This window comes from Oncorhynchus masou, chromosome 33 (assembly GCF_036934945.1).
Source record: "Oncorhynchus masou masou isolate Uvic2021 chromosome 33, UVic_Omas_1.1, whole genome shotgun sequence".
NCBI classification, from domain to species: domain Eukaryota; kingdom Metazoa; phylum Chordata; class Actinopteri; order Salmoniformes; family Salmonidae; genus Oncorhynchus; species Oncorhynchus masou.
The window spans coordinates 21,825,226-21,846,264 of NC_088244.1; the positions used below are offsets into that span (position 1 = coordinate 21,825,226).

Sequence of the window (21,039 nt, forward strand, 5' to 3'; positions counted from 1 at the left end):
GCCGTCTCCTTAGCAGAAGGGAGCTTATCGAGAGGAATGAAATGAGCCGCCTTAGAGAATCTATCGACAACCGTAAGAATAACTGTCTTCCCCGCTGATGAAGGCAGTCCGGTGATAAAATCTAAAGCGATGTGAGACCACGGTCGAGAGGGAATGGGAAGCGGTCTGAGACGGCCGGCAGGAGGAGAGTTCCCAGATTTAGTCTGCGCGCAGACCGAACAAGCGGCGACAAATCGACGCGCGTCACGTTCCCGAGTGGGCCACCAGAAACGCTGGCGAATGGAAGCGAGCGTACCCCGAACGCCGGGGTGGCCGGCTAACTTGGCAGAGTGGGCCCACTGAAGAACGGCCGGACGAGTAGGAACGGGAACGAACAGAAGGTTCCTAGGACAAGCTCGCGGCGACGGAGTGTGAGCGAGTGCTTGCTTTACCTGCCTCTCAATTCCCCAGACAGTCAACCCGACAACACGCCCGTCAGGGAGAATCCCCTCGGGGTCGGTGGAGACCTCAGAAGAACTGAAGAGACGAGATAAAGCATCAGGCTTGGTGTTTTTGAGCCCGGACGATAAGAAATAACAAACTCGAAACGAGCGAAAAACAGAGCCCAACGAGCCTGACGCGCATTAAGTCGTTTGGCTGAACGGATGTACTCAAGGTTCCTATGGTCAGTCCAAACGACAAAGGAACGGTCGCCCCTCCAACCACTGTCGCCATTCGCCTAGGGCTAAGCGGATGGCGAGCAGTTCGCGATTACCAACATCATAGTTACGTTCTGACGGCGATAAGCGATGAGAGAAAACGCGCAAGGATGGACCTTGCCGTCAGAGAGAGAGCGCTGAGAAAGAATGGCTCCCACGCCCACCTCTGACGCGTCAACCTCAACAACAAACTGACTAGAGATGTCAGGTGTAACAAGAATAGGTGCGGATGTAAAACGATTCTTAAGAAGATCAAAAGCTCCCTGGGCGGAAACGGACCACTTAAAGCACGTCTTAACAGAAGTAAGGGCTGTGAGGGGAGCTGCCACCTGACCGAAATTACGGATGAAACGACGATAGAAATTAGCGAAGCCCAGAAAGCGCTGCAGCTCGACGCGTGACTTAGGAACGGGCCAATCAATGACAGCCTGGACCTTAGCGGGATCCATCTTAATGCCCTCAGCGGAAATAACGGAACCGAGAAAAGGGACAGAGGCGGCATGAAAAATGCACTTCTCAGCCTTCACATAAAGACAGTTCTCCAAAAGGCGCTGGAGGACGCGTCGCACGTGCTGAACATGAATCGAGAGAGACGGAGAAAAAATCAGGATATCGTCCATGTAAACGAAAACAAAAATGTTCAGCATGTCTCTCAGGACGTCGTTGACTACTGCCTGAAAGACAGCTGGAGCGTTAACGAGGCCGAAAGGAAGAACCCGGTATTCAAAGTGCCCTAATGGAGTGTTAAACGCCGTCTTCCACTCGTCCCCCTCCCTGATGCGCACGAGATGGTAGGCGTTACGAAGGTCCAATTTGGTGAAAAACCTGGCTCCCTGCAGGATCTCGAAGGCTGAAGACATAAGAGGAAGCGGATAACGATTCTTAACTGTTATGTCATTCAGCCCTCGATAATCCACGCATGGGCGCAGGGACCCGTCCTTCTTCTGAACAAAAAAAAAACCCCGCTCCGGCGGGGGAGGAGGAGGAGACTATGGTACCGGCGTCGAGCGAAACCGACAAATAATCCTCGAGAGCCTTACGTTCGGGAGCCGACAGAGAGTATAATCTACCCCGGGGGGGAGTAGTTCCCGGAAGGAGATCAATACTACAGTCATACGACCGGTGTGGAGGGAGAGAAGTGGCCTTGGAACGACTGAACACCGTGCGCAGATCGTGATACTCCTCCGGCACCCCTGTCAAATCGCCAGGCTCCTCCTGTGAAGAAGAGACAGAGGAAACAGGAGGGATAGCAGACATTAAACAGGTTACATGACAAGAAACATTCCAGGATAGGATAGTATTACTAGACCAATTAATAGAAGGGTTATGGCGCACTAGCCAGGGATGACCCAAAACAACAGGTGTAAAAGGTGAACGAAAAATTAAAAAAGAAATGGTTTCGCTATGATTACCAGAGACAGTGAGGGTTAAAGGCAGCGTCTCACGCTGAATCTTGGGGAGAGAACTACCATCTAAAGCGAACAAGGCCCTGGGCTCCCCTAACTGTCTGAGAGGAATGTCATGTTCCCGAGCCCAGGTCTCGTCCATAAAACAGCCCTCCGCCCCAGAGTCTATCAAGGCACTGCAGGAAGCAGATGAACCGGGCCAGCGGAGATGGACCGGAAAGGTAGTGCGTGATCCAGAAGGAGAGGCCTGAGTAGTTGCGCTCACCAGTAGCCCTCCTCTTACTGATGAGCTCTGGCTTTTACTGGACATGAGGTGACAAAATGACCAGCGGAGCCGCAGTAGAGACAGAGGCGATTGGTGATTCTCCGTTCCCTCTCCTTGGCCGAGATGCGAATACCCCCAGCTGCATAGGCTCAGCATCCGAGCCGGCGGAGGAGGGTGGCAGTGATGCGGCAGGTGGCAGTGATGTGGAGAGGGGAGCAACAGAGAACGTGAGCTCCTTTCCACGAGCTCGGCGACGAAGATCAAACCGTCGCTCTATGCGAATAGCGAGAGCTATTAAGGAGTCCAGACTGGAAGGAACCTCCCGGGAGAGGATCTCATCCTTAACCTCGACGTGGAGACCCTCCAGAAAACGAGCGAGCAAAGCCGGCTCGTTCCAGTCACTAGAGGCAGCGAGAGTGCGAAACTCAATAGAATAATCCGTTATGGATCTATTCCCCTGACATAGGGAAGACAGGGCCCTGGAAGCCTCCTCGCCAAAAACAGAACGGTCAAAAACCCGTATCATCTCCTCCTTAAAGTCCTGATACTGGTTAATACACTCAGCCCTCGCCTCCCAGACTGCCGTGCCCCACTCACGCGCCCGTCCGGTAAGGAGAGAAATGACGTAGGCGATGCGGGCTGCGCTCCTGGAGTAAGTGTTGGGCTGGAGAGAGAACACCACATCACACTGAGTGAGGAATGAGCGGCACTCAGTGGGCTCCCCAGAGTAACACGGCGGGTTGTTGATCCTGGGCTCCGGAGACTCGGAAACCCTGGAAGTGGGCGGTGGATCGAGGTGGAGTTGGTGAACCCGTCTTGTGAGGTCGGAGACTTGGACGGCCAGGGTCTCAACGGCATGTTGAGCAGCAGACAATTCCTCCTCGTGTCTGCCTAGCATCGCTCCCTGGATCTCGACGGCGGAGTGAAAAGGGTCCGGAGCCGCTGGGTCCATTCTTGGTCTGATTCTTCTGTTATGAACTTGAGTGAAGACCCAAAAGCGGTTTTAACAGAAAACAGAGTTCTTTAATGAAAATACAGGAATGGCATAAATCCTCTTCCAACGTTGTCAGCGGAACAAAAAGAACGTTAGTATAGTGCAGGATGCTCCTGCCAGGCAGACTCCGACAGGACAGGACAAGGTGGAAGCAAACGAGACGACAGCTTGCTTCTGGCATCAAAAAACACAAACAAGAATCAGACACTGAAAGTAGCAGGAACAGAGAGAGAAATAGAGACCTAATCAGAGGGGGAAGAGAGAACAGGTGGGGAAGAGTGAAAGAGCTAGTTAGGGCAGATGTAGAACAGCTGAGGAATGAGAGACAGAGAAGGTAACCTAAAAAGACCAGCAGAGAGAGAGAATGAAGAGAAAGGACAGGAACAGACATAACAAGACATGACAGAGACTGGGAAAAGCAGGAGCTGAAACACAAAAATGCTGGTTGACTTGACAAACATGCTGAACTGGCAACAGACAAACAGAGAACAAAGGTATAAATACACAGGGGATAATGGGGAAGATGGGTGACACCTGGAAGGGCGTGGTAACAATCACAAAGACCGGTGAAACAATCAGGGTGTGACAGTAGTGGCCTGGGATTTGCTGATCACCTCCAGGAGGTCCTGGTACTCCGCGGGAATGACAGAGAGGTCCGGAGCAACTTCTGAGCCCCCAGGAAGACGTCCCAGGGCAGGTTGCCGACTTCAGACAATAGGGGTGGCAGAACGGACTTCAGCCCATGATAGCATGGGCTGAGAGGATTGTGTCATGGAGCCAGGAGAATCCCAAAACCACGGGAATCTGGTGGAACTTGATGAGCAGGAATTGAATCGTCTCGCTGTGATTCCCTGACACATCTAGGTTAATAGGAGTGGTGTTATGGGTGACCCGATCTATAGAGCATCCATCCAGCTCTCTAACATCCATGGGAATGGAGAGGGGATGAGTGGGGATGTTCAGCTCGGAAGCCAGTGTGGCATCCAAAAAGCTCTCGTTGGCCCCAGAGTCAATGATTACCCTGAGAGATTTGGACTTGTTTCCCCACAACAGAATGACACGAAAAAGGGGTGCGAGTAAGGGAAGCATAAAAGTTCTCAATGTGGCCCACCAGAGTAGTCACTACCGGTGAGCCTGGTCTTTTACCGTGCAAGAGGACACACAATGACCAAAAGTCCAGCAATACAGACAGCACCTTGTGTTGATCCTGTGTTGCAGGTCCGCTGACAACAGCACCAGCTCTGCCTAGTTGCATAGGCTCGAGAAACAGTGCCTTGGCCGTCTTTGGTGACGCGAGGAAGGTCGGAAAACCTCGAGTGCTCTCGTCCTTGACCTCTTTCAGGACGCCGTGCATGAACATGTCACACAGTGCTTCCTGGTTCCACGCACTCTCCACTGCCAACGTGCGGAAATCCACTGCATAGTCAGCCACTCCGCAGGCGTTCCTGCCGGAGCTGGATTAGCTTCCGGGCAGCTTCTCTCCCAGAGAACTGGGCATCAAAAACCTTCCTCACCTCTCCCATGAACCCCTCCAGACTCACGCACATGGCCCCCTCCATAAGACCACAAAAAGCAGGAGCTGAGACACAAAAACGCTGGTTGACTTGACAAACAAGCCGAACTGGCAACAGACAATCAAAGGACACAGGTATAAATACAAAGAGGATAATGGGAAAGATAGGTGACACCTGGAGGGGAGTGAAGACCATCACAAAGATAGGTGAAACAGATCAGGGTGTGACAGATGTTGCCGGACCAGCAGGCTTGATCGAATGCATAGGCTGGGTAAAACATCTGTTCTTGAGTCGTTCTAGTGGGCTAATTTTATAATGCAATATTTGGTGTTGAATCAACCGCTGGGACAATGTAGCAACAAACTTAGTCTTTCTGTGAAGCCGATCGTATGTCCTTGCAATGATTGAAATTAAAATATGTATCACAGTGATGGATAAACATTAGGCTACCACTAATAATTATAACATAAACTATCTGTAAAATAAATGGATAGAATGAGAGAATGGCGACACTGCTTCCTTTCCCTCTGGTGGATTTATTTTCTATTCATTAGAGGCTTCATGCATGTCAGTCAGAGGGTAACCATGTAATCAATGGAATAAAAATTATGCACTTGCTGTGAAGGTTAAGAAAGGCACTGGAGTGTGGTTCTCCTCCCGATCGTGCACCACAGAGACTCAAAGCTCATGGGCCTGTCTACATGCGTCCTTTTCTTCTTTCTCTCTCCTCCCTCTCTCTTCCACTCCTTTTCTCACTCTCTTCCCGCTCTCCCTCTTGCTACCTCCCCTTCACCTCGCTTTTCCCTCTCCCTCTCTGCTCCCTCTCTCTGTCTCCCACGCTCTCTTATCCTCCTGCTCTCTTCCTGAATCTCCCCCCTCTATGTCCTCTCCCTTTCTGTCTCCTACCTCATTCACTCACTCCTTTTGCATTCACTCCCTCTCCCCCTGCCCCCTCTCACTTTTCCCCAGCGTCACTGGTAAAGAAATGGACTAATCAGCATAGACTTCCTGCAGCCGACTTCTCGCTCTCCTCTCCCCCCTCCTTTGCCAGCCCACTTCCTGTATACCGAGCGTGATGCATTGTGGGAGACAGACGTCTGTCTTAACCGGGTTAGTCGTGCAGCCTGGCTTACTGTCAGAGATGCTGCTAATCCTGCTACGTGTGTGTGTGTGTGTGTGTGTGTGTGTGTGTGTGTGTGTGTGTGTGTGTGTGTGTGTGTGTGTGTGTGTGTGTGTGTGTGTGTGTGTGTGTGTGTGTGTGTGTGTGTGTGTGTGTCTGTGCCGGTCCTACACACACTCTACCCTGAAAGAGAAGGAAGCAGACGTTGCTAAATGCAATATCGATTTTTCATATTGTGCCAAGAGTGTCTTATTTGCATAATATAAGCTTAAGAGTACCCTGGTTGTATATGTATATTTAACATAAAGCTTCTCCTTCATGTCGGTGTGGGTGTCTGTCTTTGGGTTTGAACAATAGCCATAAGGTTAGATGTGTTTATATATGGAGGTTTCCTACACCTGTTTGTCTTTTTCCCTCACAGCCACATTAACATATTATTGGCCATCCCTCAAATCATCTCACCTGTTGTCAAAGGGTTTATGTTTCCTGTCCCTGTCAGGTGCTGATATGTGTACACGATGAGCGGACTGGGGGACAACTCCATGGAGCCTCTGAGCTCGGAAAACCGAAAACGCAAGCTCTCCACCTGCGACACGCCCGGTCTGGGGTGAGTAGGGGGCTGGTGACAAAACATACAAATATATTTTGCCAAGTCCGATAATACACATTTTTAATCATACATTTGGAATTACAACAGGGTGTATGTAGCCTTTTTACTGTATTCTACTGTAGGTCAACCCTGGCTACTGACTCTGGAGATCACTAGTAGCTGTAGTCATTCACCTTAAGAGTATCTAGTCTACACTCAAGTCTACATAGGCAGCCCGATTCAGATATTTTTCACCCCTAATTGGTCTTTTGACCATTCACATCAGACCTTTTCACATCAGATCTTTTTCAGAGCTGATCTGATTGATCCAAATGCCAATTAGTAAAATAAAAGATCAGAATTGGGCTGCCTGTGTCAACATAGCCAATTTGTACCAGTTTGAAACCAGTTTGACACTGGTTACACAATATTTGACCATTAGATTATTTCGGTGGGATATTGGGTTAAGCTCAACATTGACCTGTTGGAAACCAGTTTCTGTTTGAATAGTCTGAAAATCCATTCTCAAAGTCATGGAAGGTTGAATGTGTATGTCCAAGCATGGATGAGTCAATGCTCAGAGAATGAAAGATTATTGTAATGATCGAACCACATCCCCAGAATGCTATAGTGCTATCCTGTACTTGACATTCGGCACATTAAAGGCTCTGGGCAGATTCGGTAACCTTAAACATGGAAATAGGCCGTTTCCGTAGTCAAACTACCAGCGTCATATTCAGTCGGGCATGATTTTTTTTTCATTGTTTTGAAATGGATAACAAATACAAGCATTTCTTATTGTACAATTTCAGGTAGTCCCTCCCTGTTTCAGTCCATTTTCTTCCATTTGGTGCCTAATGAATAGAACCCTGGTAAAACAACTGTAAATAATAATGGTGAATACCGGTAATAACACATAGTGGTACACCCTGAAGGTGTGAGCGGAGACGGCGGGAGCAGGAGACTAAATACATTGAGGAGCTGGCCGAATTGATCTCTGCCAACCTCGGTGACATTGACAGCTTCAACGTCAAGCCAGACAAGTGTGCCATCCTCAAGGAGACGGTGCGCCAGATCAGACAGATAAAAGAGCAGGGTGAGTAGAGACAGACACCCATTGTAGCCGTGGGTAACCCATTAGTAATATCTGCAACTTTATCACTGACTACACAGTACCACTGCTAGACATGGCTGTCTCAGAACCAGTACTGTGGCAATGACAGAAATGGCACCCTATTCCCTATTTTGGACACTACTTTTTGTCAGCCTTTGGACAAGACTAATAGTAAACCCATCACCATTACTTTCATCATATCGTCCCTTAAATCTGTGGCTCCCAATGTTGTTAGTGCACCTAAATCATGTGGAGTGTTATTGGCCTTGATTATAGTCTTGCAGATGTGAACGTAGCACTGGAGTGGCGCTGGAGTAGCACTGGACTAGCACTGGTTTAGCACTGGAGTGGCACTGGTGTGGCACTGGATTAGCACTGGATTAGCACTGGAGTGACACTGGATAAGCACTGGAGTGGCACTGGTTTAGCACTGGAGTGGCACTGGATTAGCACTGGTTTAGCACTGGGGTGGCATTGGATTAGCACTAGAGTGGCACTGGTTTAGCACTGGAGTGGCACTGGATTAGCACTGGTTTTGCACTGGAGTAGCACTGGTTTAGCACTGGAGTGGCACTGGATTAGCACTGGAGTGGCACTGGATTAGCACTGGAGTGGCACTGGATTAGCACTGGGGTGGCACTGGAAAGCCAGATGGGCTAAGAGGGAGGCAATTAGAGCTGATAGTATGGAGCAGGTCTGTGAGAGGGCTGGAGCCCTGGCTGTGTGTCTTTCCCCCAGAGCAGCTGGGCCAGGGAGAGGAGGGGAGGGGAGGGGAGGGATGGAGGAGAGGGAGAACTGTGGGCCCAGGTGCACAGAGCCACAGACTCATCCATCACTCATTCATCTCCACACCATTTCACAGCCTGGGCTGTTGGGGATTGTTTGGGGGGAACTTTGGCAGGGCTTTGTGTGCATGTCACTTCTTCTGTGTGCCTGTCTGTGTGTGCGTGTGTGTGTGCGTGTGCGTGTGCATGCGTGTGCCTGTGTGTGTGTGTGTGTGTGTGTGTGCGTGCGAGAGCAACTATGGTTGTGTAACTGCCGTTACAGGTAATCAAAGTGGACTGCTTTGCCTCCGTTATTGTCTGGTACAATCTTGTTGAAGTTGTTGTAGATAGTGAATCATTTGCAGACTTTTACAGTACTTTTACATTACTTTTGATGCATGTTTCATTCCCCCTTTGGATAGGCACCACAGGTGTTCACAATGGCTTGGAGGCACAGGAGGTTGGTGGTATCTTAATTAGGGAGGACAGGCTCATAGTAGCGGCTGAGACGGAGTAAATGAAATGGAATCGAATACATAAAACTCATGGTTTCCATGTGTTTGATACCATTCCATTTACTCCATTCCAGTCATTATTATGAGCCGTCCTCCCCTCAGCAGCCTTCTGTGATGGGCATTGGTAGGGGAACCGCAGGGAGTAGTAGGCTTAAGTAGGCCCTAGACACTGATTTAAGATCAGTTTAGTGTCCTAGATCTAGCTGAGCCTAATTGAGTGGGAGGATTATAGTCTGAACAGAGACTGAGGCAGGGGGAAGTGACAGTCAGTCTGAACAGAGACCAAAACTGAGGCAGGGGGAGGTGATAGTCAGTCTGAATAGAGACCGAAACTGAGGCAAGGAGAGGTGACAGTCAGTCTGAACAGAGACCGAGACTGAGGCAAGGGGAGGTGACAGTCAGTCTGAACAGAGACCGAGACTGAGGCAGGGGGAGGTGACAGTTAGTCTCTGCCACCTCGACAGGAAGGGGAAGTACAGCTGGCACTGACTCTCCGGAGACAGGTTGCCATAGTTACCGGAAGTGAATAATAAAGTGCCATTGGATTTAACTCTTTACAACTCTTTCTGGTTCTCTCTTTCTTTCTTTCTTTCTTTCTTTCTACAAATTTGTTCTCAACCTTTCTCTTTCTTTATTTCTCTCTCTTTCGCTCTCCCTCTGTCTACCCCTCCTCTCTCCCTCTGTCTCTCTACCTTTCCTTCTACCTCTCCACCACCTCCCTCTCCTTCTGCACCCTCTTCCCATTTTCTCTATCCCCTCTCTCTCAATTAAATGTAAATTTAAGGGGCTTTATTGGCATGGGAAACATATGATAGCATCGACAAAGCAAGTGAAGTAGATAATAAACAAAAGTGAAATGAACAATAAAAATTAACAGTAAACATTAAAAATAAATGTGCAAATAGTTAAAGTACAAAATAAAAAATAAATAAACATAAATATGGGTTGTATTTACAATGGTGTTTGTTCTTCACTGGTTGCCCTTTTCTTGTGGCAACAGGTCACAAATATTGCTGCTGTGATTGCACACTGTGGTATTTCACACAATAAATATGGGAGTTTATCAAAATTGGGTTTGTTTTCAAATTCTTTGTGGTCTGTGTAGTCAGTGGGAAATTAGTGTCTCGAATATGATCATACATTTGGCATGAGGATAGGAAGTGCAGCTCAGTTTCCACTTAATTTTGTGGCAGTGTGCACATAGCCTGTCTTCTCTTGAGAGCCAGGTCTGCCTACGGTGGCCTTTCTCAATAGCAAGGCTATGCTCACTGAGTCTGTAAATAGTCAAAGCTTTCCTTAAGTTTGGGTCAGTCACAGTGGTCAGGTATCCTAAGATTTGTATTTGACCATGTATATGTTTACCCATACATCTCCGTTTTGGATAGATAACTCTTCGTGTTGTTGTTTGTTTAGTGTTTTCCAATTCTCCCAGAAGTGGTTTGAGTCTATGGATTCTTCAATTACGTTGAGCTGATTTCTGACGTACTGTTCCTTATTTTTCTGTAGTGTATTTCTGTATTGTTTTAGTGATTCACCATAGTAACGGCTCAGGTTTTCTGGGTCTCTATGTTTTTGTTTGGATAGGTTTCTAGATTTCTTTCTTTGGTTTTTGCATTCTTCGTAAAACCATTTGTCATTGTTATTAATTTTCTTCAGTTTTCTAATTGACGTTTTTAGATTTGATTGGGAAGCTGAGGTCAAATCTACTATTTAAGTTTTCTACTGCCAAGTTTACATTTTCACTATTACAATGAAATGTTTTGTCCAGGAAGTTGTCTAAAAGGGATTGAATTTGTTGTTGCCTAAATGTTTTTTGGTAGGTTTCCACACTACTTTCCTTTCATCTGAAGTATTTCTTCATATTATTCAGTTCCTTTGGCTTTGATGCCTCATGATTGAGTATTACTCTGTTCAAGTAGACTGTGATTTTGCTGTGACCTGATAAGGGTGTCAGTGGGCTGACTGAATGCTCTGAGAGACTCTGGGTTGAAGTCAGTGATAAAGTAGTCTACAGTACTACTGCCAAGAGATGAGCTATAGATGAGCTATAGATGTACCTACCCCTCGAAGCCTATCTTTGACTTTGTACATGCCAGCGTACGACAGAGCTGCAGGAGTTGTGACCCATTTTTTTTGGTCATGTTGTGCCTTGGGAGGCATATGGGGCAGGGATTGCTTTCACCTCCAGGTAGGTGTTAGTCCCCCTGTGTGCTGAGGGTGTCAGGTTCTTGTCCAGTTCTGACATTTAGGCCACCACAGACTAGTACATGTCCCTGGGCCTGGAAATTATTGATTTCCCCCTCTAGGATCTCTACCTTCAGAGCAGGGCTGGCTGTTTTTCTTTCTGTTTGCTGTGTCTGTCCCCTCTGGGACCTAATCAGATGGAAGGATTCCTGTAGCCCAGCTCCAGATAGCTTCTGCATTAATACTGCTGTTGCCTAGTGCCTGCCTGGATCTCTGCCAGCCAGCCAGTCCCTCTTAAATCTCACACTAAATATAAAGTATGAAGGCAGCAAGGCAAGTTGCTACCTAGTCCAAACCATACACTATACTGCTCTGGTCTACGTCCAGCCCTGGTCTGGTCTCAGCCCCTTCGCTCCTCAGACAGAGAAGGCTGCATATGGATGTTGCTCCCCTTACCTGATGCTTTGTTTGGAGGGAAGGTTGGGAAACGCTGACCCCTGGTGGTTGTTGGAACTTTAATAAGTGGATTGTGATGTAGTTACACAAATCTGTGTCTAAAGAGTTTACTTTACACCTTTCACAGCTCACCTCTTCATACTTTTAATGTTTTCTTATTTGCACACACACTTGCACAGGAGATTGAAAAGGAGATGTGTGTTAGGAATTCAAGGTGTGTTAGGAATTTAAGATGGCGCCGAAGGGGAGGGCTGCCATCTTACCGGCTCTTAACCAACCATTTACATTTTACATTTACATTTAAGTCATTTAGCAGACGCTCTTATCCAGAGCGACTTACAAATTGGTGAATTCACCTTCTGACATCCAGTGGAACAGCCACTTTACAATAGTGCATCTAAATCATTAAGGGGGGGGGGGGTGAGAAGGATTACTTATCCTATCCTAGGTATTCCTTGAAGAGGTGGGGTTTCAGGTGTCTCCGGAAGGTGGTGATTGACTCCGCTGTCCTGGCGTCGTGAGGGAGTTTGTTCCACCATTGGGGGGCCAGAGCAGCGAACAGTTTTGACTGGGCTGAGCGGGAACTGTACTTCCTCAGTGGTAGGGAGGCGAGCAGGCCAGAGGTGGATGAACGCAGTGCCCTTGCTTGGGTGTAGGGCCTGATCAGAGCCTGGAGGTACTGCGGTGCCGTTCCCTTCACAGCTCCGTAGGCAAGCACCATGGTCTTGTAGCGGATGCGAGCTTCAACTGGAAGCCAGTGGAGAGAGCGGAGGAGCGGGGTGACGTGAGAGAACTTGGGAAGGTTGAACACCAGACGGGCTGCGGCGTTCTGGATGAGTTGTAGGGGTTTAATGGCACAGGCAGGGAGCCCAGCCAACAGCGAGTTGCAGTAATCCAGACGGGAGATGACAAGTGCCTGGATTAGGACCTGCGCCGCTTCCTGTGTGAGGCAGGGTCGTACTCTGCGGATGTTGTAGAGCATGAACCTACAGGAACGGGCCACCGCCATGATGTTGGTTGAGAACGACAGGGTGTTGTCCAGGATCACGCCAAGGTTCTTAGCGCTCTGGGAGGAGGACACAATGGAGTTGTCAACCGTGATGGCGAGATCATGGAACGGGCAGTCCTTCCCCGGGAGGAAGAGCAGCTCCGTCTTGCCAAGGTTCAGCTTGAGGTGGTGATCCGTCATCCACACTGATATGTCTGCCAGACATGCAGAGATGCGATTCGCCACCTGGTCATCAGAAGGGGAAAGGAGAAGATTAATTGTGTGTCGTCTGCATAGCAATGATAGGAGAGACCATGTGAGGTTATGACAGAGCCAAGTGACTTGGTGTATAGCGAGAATAGGAGAGGGCCTAGAACAGAGCCCTGGGGGACACCAGTGGTGAGAGCGCGTGGCGAGGAGACAGATTCTCGCCACGCCACCTGGTAGGAGCGACCTGTCAGGTAGGACGCAATCCAAGCGTGGGCCGCGCCGGAGATGCCCAACTCGGAGAGGGTGGAGAGGAGGATCTGATGGTTCACAGTATCGAAGGCAGCCGATAGGTCTAGAAGGATGAGAGCAGAGGAGAGAGAGTTAGCTTTAGCAGTGCGGAGCGCCTCCGTGATACAGAGAAGAGCAGTCTCAGTTGAATGACTAGTCTTGAAACCTGACTGATTTGGATCAAGAAGATCATTCTGAGAGAGATAGCGGGAGAGCTGGTCAAGGACGGCACGTTCAAGAGTTTTGGAGAGAAAAGAAAGAAGGGATACTGGTCTGTAGTTGTTGACATCGGAGGGATCGAGTGTAGGTTTTTTCAGAAGGGGTGCAACTCTTGCTCTCTTGAAGACGGAAGGGACGTAGCCAGCGGTCAGGGATGAGTTGATGAGCGAGGTGAGGTAAGGGAGAAGGTCTCCGGAAATGGTCTGGAGAAGAGAGGAGGGGATAGGGTCAAGCGGGCAGGTTGTTGGGCGGCCGGCCGTCACAAGAAGCGAGATTTCATCTGGAGAGAGAGGGGAGAAAGAGGTCAGAGCACAGGGTAGGGCAGTGTGAGCAGAACCAGCGGTGTCGTTTGACTTAGCAAACGAGGATCGGATGTCGTCGGCCTTCTTTTCAAAATGGTTGACGAAGTCATCTGCAGAGAGGGAGGAGGGGGGAGGGGGAGGAGGATTCAGGAGGGAGGAGAAGGTGGCAAAGAGCTTCCTAGGGTTAGAGGCAGATGCTTGGAATTTAGAGTGGTAGAAAGTGGCTTTAGCAGCAGAGACAGAGGAGGAAAATGTAGAGAGGAGGGAGTGAAAGGATGCCAGGTCCGCAGGGAGGCGAGTTTTCCTCCATTTCCGCTCGGCTGCCCGGAGCTCTGTTCTGTGAGCTCGCAATGAGTCGTCGAGCCACGGAGCGGGAGGGGAGGACCGAGCCGGCCTGGAGGATAGGGGACATAGAGAGTCAAAGGATGCAGAAAGGGAAGAGAGGAGGGTTGAGGAGGCAGAATCAGGAGATAGGTTGGAGAAGGTATGAGCAGAGGGAAGAGATGATAGGATGAAAGAGGAGAGAGTAGCGGGGGAGAGAGAGCGAAGGTTGGGACGGCGCGATACCATCCGAGTAGGGGCAGTGTGGGAAGTGTTGGATGAGAGCGAGAGGGAAAAGGATACAAGGTAGTGGTCGGAGACTTGGAGGGGAGTTGCAATGAGGTTAGTGGAAGAACAGCATCTAGTAAAGATGAGGTCGAGCGTATTGCCTGCCTTGTGAGTAGGGGGAAGGTGAGAGGGTGAGGTCAAAAGAGGAGAGGAGTGGAAAGAAGGAGGCAGAGAGGAATGAGTCAAAGGTAGACGTGGGGAGGTTAAAGTCGCCCAGGACTGTGAGAGGTGAGCCGTCCTCAGGAAAGGAGCTTATCAAGGCATCAAGCTCATTGATGAACTCTCCGAGGGAACCTGGAGGGCGATAAATGATAAGGATGTTAAGCTTGAAAGGGCTGGTAACTGTGACAGCATGGAATTCAAAGGAGGCGATAGACAGATGGGTAAGGGGAGAGAGAGAGAATGACCACTTGGGAGAGATGAGGATCCCGGTGCCACCACCCCGCTGACCAGAAGCTCTCGGGGTGTGCGAGAACACGTGGGCGGACGAAGAGAGAGCAGTAGGAGTAGCAGTGTTATCTGTGGTGATCCATGTTTCCGTCAGTGCCAAGAAGTCGAGGGACTGGAGGGAGGCATAGGCTGAAATGAACTCTGCCTTGTTGGCCGCAGATCGGCAGTTCCAGAGGCTACCGGAGACCTGGAACTCCACGTGGGTCGTGCGCGCTGGGACCACCAGATTAGGGTGGCCGCGGCCACGCGGTGTGGAGCGTTTGTATGGTCTGTGCAGAGAGGAGAGAACAGGGATAGATAGACACATAGTTGACAGGCTACAGAAGAGGCTACGCTAATGCAAAGGAGATTGGAATGACAAGTGGACTACACGTCTCGAATGTTCAGAAAGTTAAGCTTACGTAGCAAGAATCTTATTGACTAAAATGATTGAAATGCTACAGTACTGCTGGAGTAGGCTAGCTGGCAGTGGCTGCGTTGTTGACTTTGTAGGCTAGCTGGTAGTGGCTGCGATGTTGACACTACACTAATCAAGTCGTTCCGTCGAGTGTAGTAGTTTCTACAGTGCTGCTATTCGGGGGCTAGCTGGCTAGCTAGCAGGTTGATTGCGTTACGTTACCTTAAAAGAACGACAATAGCTGGCTAGCTAACCTAGAAAATCGCTCTAGGCTACACAATTGTCTTAGATACAAAGACGGCTATGTAGCTAGCTAGCTACGATCAAACAAATCAAACCGTTGTACTGTAATAGTTTCTACAGTGCTGCTATTCGGGGGCTAGCTGGCTAGCTACGTTAAAAGAACGACAATAGCTGGCCAGCTAACCTAGAAAATCACTCTAGACTACACAATGCTATTTTGTTTGTTTTTTCACATTGTTCGTAATTTGTTTTGTACATAATGTTGCTGCTACCGTCTCTTATGACCCGAAAAGAGCTTCTGGACATCAAAACTGAGATTACTCACCTCAGATTGGACGAGGAGTTCTTCATCAATGAGTCGGATGCGAGGGATATACTACAGACACCCGATCAGGCCCAGATCCCCGTGATTCACTGGAAAGGGAAACGTAGGTTCCGCGGAAAGAGATTAGGATGCCTTGTGAGGATCAGGCGACGAGTGGCTAATCTGCCCTTGCCTTCCGTTCTGCTAGCTAACGTTCAATCGCTGGAAAATAAATGGGACGAACTGAAAGCACGTATATCCTACCAACGGGACATTAAAAACTGTCATATCTTATGTTTCACCGAGTCGTGGTTGAACAACAACATTAAGAACATACAGCAAGCGGTTTATACACTCTATCGGCAGGACAGAACAGCAGCCTATGGTAAGACACGGGGCGGAGACCTGACCTACACATATTTGTAAACAATAGCTGGTGCATGATATCTAAGGAAGTCTCAAGGTTTTGCTCGCCTGAGGTAGAGGTGGAGTATCTCGTGATAAGCTGTATCTCGTGATACTATCTACCTAGAGATTTTTCATCTGTATTATTCATAGCTGTCTTACATACCACCACAGATCGAGGCTGGCACTCAAACCGCACTCAATGAGCTGTGTTCCAACATAAGCAAACAGGAAAACGTTCATCCAGAGGCGGCACTCCTAGTGGCCAGGGACTTTAATGCAGGAAAACTTAAATCACTTTTACCTAATTTCTATCAGCATGTTAAGTGTGCAACCAGAGGGGGAAAAAATCTAGACCACCTTTACTCCACACACAGAGACGTGTTCAAAGCTCACCCTCCATTTGGCAAATCTGACCATAACTCTATCCTCCTGATTCCTGCTTACAAGCAAAAATTGAAGCAGGAAGCACCAGTGACTCGGTCTATAAAAAGTGGTCAGATGAAGCAGAATGATAAACTACAGGACTGTTTTGGAAGCACAGACTGGAATATGTTCCGGGATTCTTCCGTTGGCATTGAGGAGTACAACACATCAGTCACTGGCTTTATCAATAAGTGCATCGAGGACGTCATCCCCACAGTGACTGTACGTACATACCCCAACCAGAAGCCAAGCCAACATTCGCACTGAGCTAAAGTGTAGAGCTGCCGCTTTCAAGGAGTGGGACTCTAACCTGGAAGCTTATAATAAATTTACATTTACATTTAAGTCATTTAGCAGACGCTCTTATCCAGAGCGACTTACAAATTATAAATCCCACATGCCCTACAACGAACCATCAAACAGGCAAAGCGTCAATACAGGACTAAGATCGAGTCGTACTACACCGGCTCCGATGCTCGTCGGATGTGGCACTGCTTGCAAACTATTACAGACTACAAAGGGAAGCACAGCCGAGAGCTGCCCAGTGACTCAAGCCTACCAGACAAGCTAAATAACTTCTATGCTCGCTTCGAGGCAAGTAGCACTGAAACATGCATGAGACCATCAGCTGTTCCGGACAACTGTGTGATCACGCTCTCCGCAGCCGATGTGAGTAAGACCTTTAAACAGGTCAACATTCACAAGGCCGCAGGGCCAGACGGATAACCAGGATGTGTACTCCGATCATGCGCTGACCAACTGGCAAGTGTCTTCACTGACATTTTCAACCGCTCCCTGTCTGAGTGTGATACTATCATTAACTGTCGTGTCTTTACTATCATTAACTGAAGACTGATAGTTTTTATCAAAAATTCTCTGTAATTAGTTATTACACGATTAGACTGATTAATCACGTAACTAATTAACTAGGAAGTCGGGGCACCAAGGAAAAATATTCAGATTACAAAGTTATCATTTCCTAAAATAACTTTTCAGATATTTTATCTGATCAATTAGTCTTCAAATTAATTAATTATTTACTTTACCTCATGTTAGTCTCATTCCTAACGTCATAAATTATTGGTTATCTGCACAAACCCAGTCTTCACTATGAGTCATCCATACATCAATTGTCTTAAATCATTTATTTATTACTAACTAAGTAATTCACGGACATGCATAAACAAACAAGGTACATGTGGTTACATGAAATGATATGAGAATGTGCCCTAGTGGGCTAAACCGGCATGGTGGCTTGTTAGACAAAGGGGGAAGTGGGGGTCGACTAAGAAGTCACTACAGAGTGATAATTATAACAATTGAAATGCTAATCCGTTGCACATGAACGCTCACTCATTCGGGAACAATTGCAATCAATATATATATTTACGCTCAGTGTGTCGTCTTGATCGCTGGTGAAAAGTTAATTTCTTTTGTAGAATTGTTTGTCTCTCTCCCTCACTCTCTCGGTTGAGGTTAGAGGGGATTGTTCAGAGTGACATTCATTATAGAATGGTTGTTTCGGCGGTTGTCGTTCTTCGTGGACAATGATACCGAATTCCTAGCTGCAGACTAGTAATTCATATCAAAGACTTGTTCTTATGCTGTCGGTATCGATAGTCTAAGAGTTTAACCACGTGGTATGGTTAAAAGATTCAGCAATAGTCTTACAACCCTTGTCCTCCGAATGGAGAAAAACATGGTCTGCAGCCTTTAGCCATTTCGTAATTGAGGTAAGCTCGGTCTGCTGATAATTTCTCAAAGTTGGGTTTTATTCGGAATGGCAGAAAAGGGGCTGTCCCCGGAGGTCTGATCCTAACTGGGCTCAGGGGCGGTCCTCTGATTTAGTTCAAATCAAAAGGGAATTGTAACTTTCTTCATTAAACAGTCCAAAATCATATTACACAATTATACAAACAGTATCATACTCACTCATTCATCTTATACAACAATTAGATGTAAAACTCATATCTGAGGCTATTATATAAACAGCGTTATGGTAATGTGGCCACACCGTCTCCCATGAGCTTCCCAAGTTGTGACAAACGGACCAGTTCGTAGCTGGATTCTTCACCGATCTTTTATACTTTCTCCGGAACATGAAATTTGTTCGTACCTCAAGTTCTGTGAGGTGGAAGGATTTCCTTTGTTCTCCATGAAAATCTACTCTCTCTTTGCTGTGTGGCCATGTGGCAGGGTCTTCTCAGGAATTTACGACGTCTCTCTGACTGCAGCAACCTAGTTGAAGGAGGCAAGGGGGAGGCAGGGAGAGGGGGGTGAGCTTGCTATAGCCAAAGAGGCCAACGTCATGACATACCCCCCCTGGTGGTTTGGGTCTTGTTTGACCTGAAAGTTACAAATCAACATAAAATCATGAACACATGATGTCCTTTTTGTAGATCATCATTGTAGTCCCCTCTGGTGGTTGAACTTGGTATGCTTTTCTGAAAGCGGAGCAGTCCACCACATGGATGGCAGTTGATGTCCAGTTGGTGATCGCCGTTGCGGTCCCTTCTGGTGATGTACCTTAGTAGGTTCCCTAGAAGCTACAAAGTACCCCTGGGAGGGCCAGGGGATGTCCTGGTTGGTGATCGCCTTTGCGCCCCCCCCCACCTCTGGTGGTTTACCTTGGTAGGCTCCCTGACAGCGGGGCATGCCGCCACAAGGATGGACTGCGGGTGTCCGGATTTGGGGTCGCCGTTCCGGACCCGTAGTCTGGTCATCGTCCAGACTGGAAGATCTGGGCAGTAACTTAGGCAGATGTTAACAATGCACACACACTCATGAAATATATATACTTACATTCATTCCCCAATGAGCGGTGTTGTGGCACTAAGTCATGGTTGTATGGGGACTTTGTTAATGGCTCTATCACTTCCTAAGTGTCAAAGAAACTGAACCGAAAAGGAATGAAAGCATAAACAAAATATATACAAAATATAGTTCTCACACAAAAATCATCTAAATGGACTGTATTCTATATATATATGTTCTGGCAAAATGACTATCATGGCATTGTCTCTAATGCCATATCTAGGGTTTTCCTACTTGGTGTGTTGCTTAGGCACTATTCTAAGTTGATAACTATATGATAAGTTTACAGCTGTAAGGCACTAGTTTTGGGCAGTCTACAGGGATGACCTATGGACTTCTGGGAAGAAAACTGGTGAGTGCTGTAGAGTCCAAGGCCTAGAAGTAAATGTTCAACTTTACTAAGGCTGGTATTTTGCTTGGACCCTTAAGTGATCCTAGCATAAATCCTAATTGGATGTTCCGTTGTGCATGTGTGTTTATGCTTACACAAGTGCGCATGTCAAGGGAAGAAAACAAGTATCCTGGCAGATTACAACTTGTTCAGAATGAGTCTGACGTAGTCAGGTAATTTTCAGGTCAATGCCTGGAGGTCAGTCAGAATTGGTGTCAAGGGAGTATGTAGTAACACTGCCATTTCCCACCTGGACAAAAGGAACACCTATGTGAGAATGCTACTCATTGACTACAGCTCATCGTTCAACACCATAGTTCGCTCAAAGCTCATCACAAAGCTAAGGACACGGGCACAAAACACCTCCCTCTGCAACTGGATCCTGGACTTCCTGACGGGCCACCCCCAGGTGGTAAGGGTAGGTAACAACACATCCACCACACTGATCCTCAACACAAGGGCCCCTCAGGGGTGCGTGCTCAGTACCCTCCTGTACTCCCTGTTCACTCATGACAGGCACGACTCCAACACCATCATTAAGTTTGCTGATGACACAACAGTGGTAGGCCTGATCACTGACAACGATGAGACAGCCTATAGGGAGGAGGTCAGAGACCTGACCGTGTGGTGCCAGGACAACAACCTCTTCCTCAATGTGATCAAGACAAAGAAGATGAATGTGGACTACAGGAAAAGGAGGACGGAGCACGGCCCCATTCTCATCGACGGGGCTGTAGTGAAGCAGGTTGAAAGCTTCAAGTTCCTTGGCGTCCATATCACCAACAAACTACCATGGTCTAAGCAAACTTAGACAGTCATGAAGAAGGCACAACAAAACCTATTCCCCCTCAGGAGACTGAAAAAATGTGGCATGGGTCCTCAAATCCTCAAAATGTTTTACAGCTGCACCATCGAGAGCATCCTGACCAGTTGCATCACTACCTGATATAGCAACTGCTCTGCCTCCGACCGCAAGGCACTACAGAGGGTACTGCAAATGGCCCAGTACATCAGCAGGGCCCAGCTTCCTGCCATCCAGGACCTCTATACCAGGTGGTGTCAGAGGAAGGCCCTAAAAATTGTCAACGACTCCAAACACCCTAGTCATAGAATGTTCTCTCAGCTTCCGCACGTCAAGCGGTATTGGAGCGCCAAGTCTAGGTCCAAGAGGCTTCTAAACAGCTTCTACCCCCAAGCCATAAGACTCCTGAACAGCTAATCAAATGCCCCCCCCCCACCCATCTTGCTGCTACTCTCTGTTATTACCTATGCATTGTCACTTTAATAACTCTACCTACATGTACGTAATTACCTCAATTACCTCGACACCGGAGCCCCCGCACATTGACACATTGACACGTTGACTCTGTACCG

The 21,039-nt window shown here is 48.0% G+C and overlaps 1 protein-coding gene across 2 annotated transcripts in view; it reads left to right on the plus strand.

Moving 5' to 3' along the window:
* The window catches only part of LOC135528006 (nuclear receptor coactivator 3-like), a 118,942-nt gene that overhangs the window by 81,010 nt on the left and 16,893 nt on the right, over positions 1 to 21,039 (plus strand). For both annotated transcript variants that reach the window (XM_064956756.1, XM_064956757.1), the window contains 2 exons: positions 6,497 to 6,604; positions 7,522 to 7,682. In XM_064956756.1, the coding sequence (XP_064812828.1) occupies positions 6,516 to 6,604; positions 7,522 to 7,682 (250 nt within the window). In that variant the 5' untranslated portion in view covers positions 6,497 to 6,515. The remainder of the gene's footprint in view (positions 1 to 6,496; positions 6,605 to 7,521; positions 7,683 to 21,039) is intronic.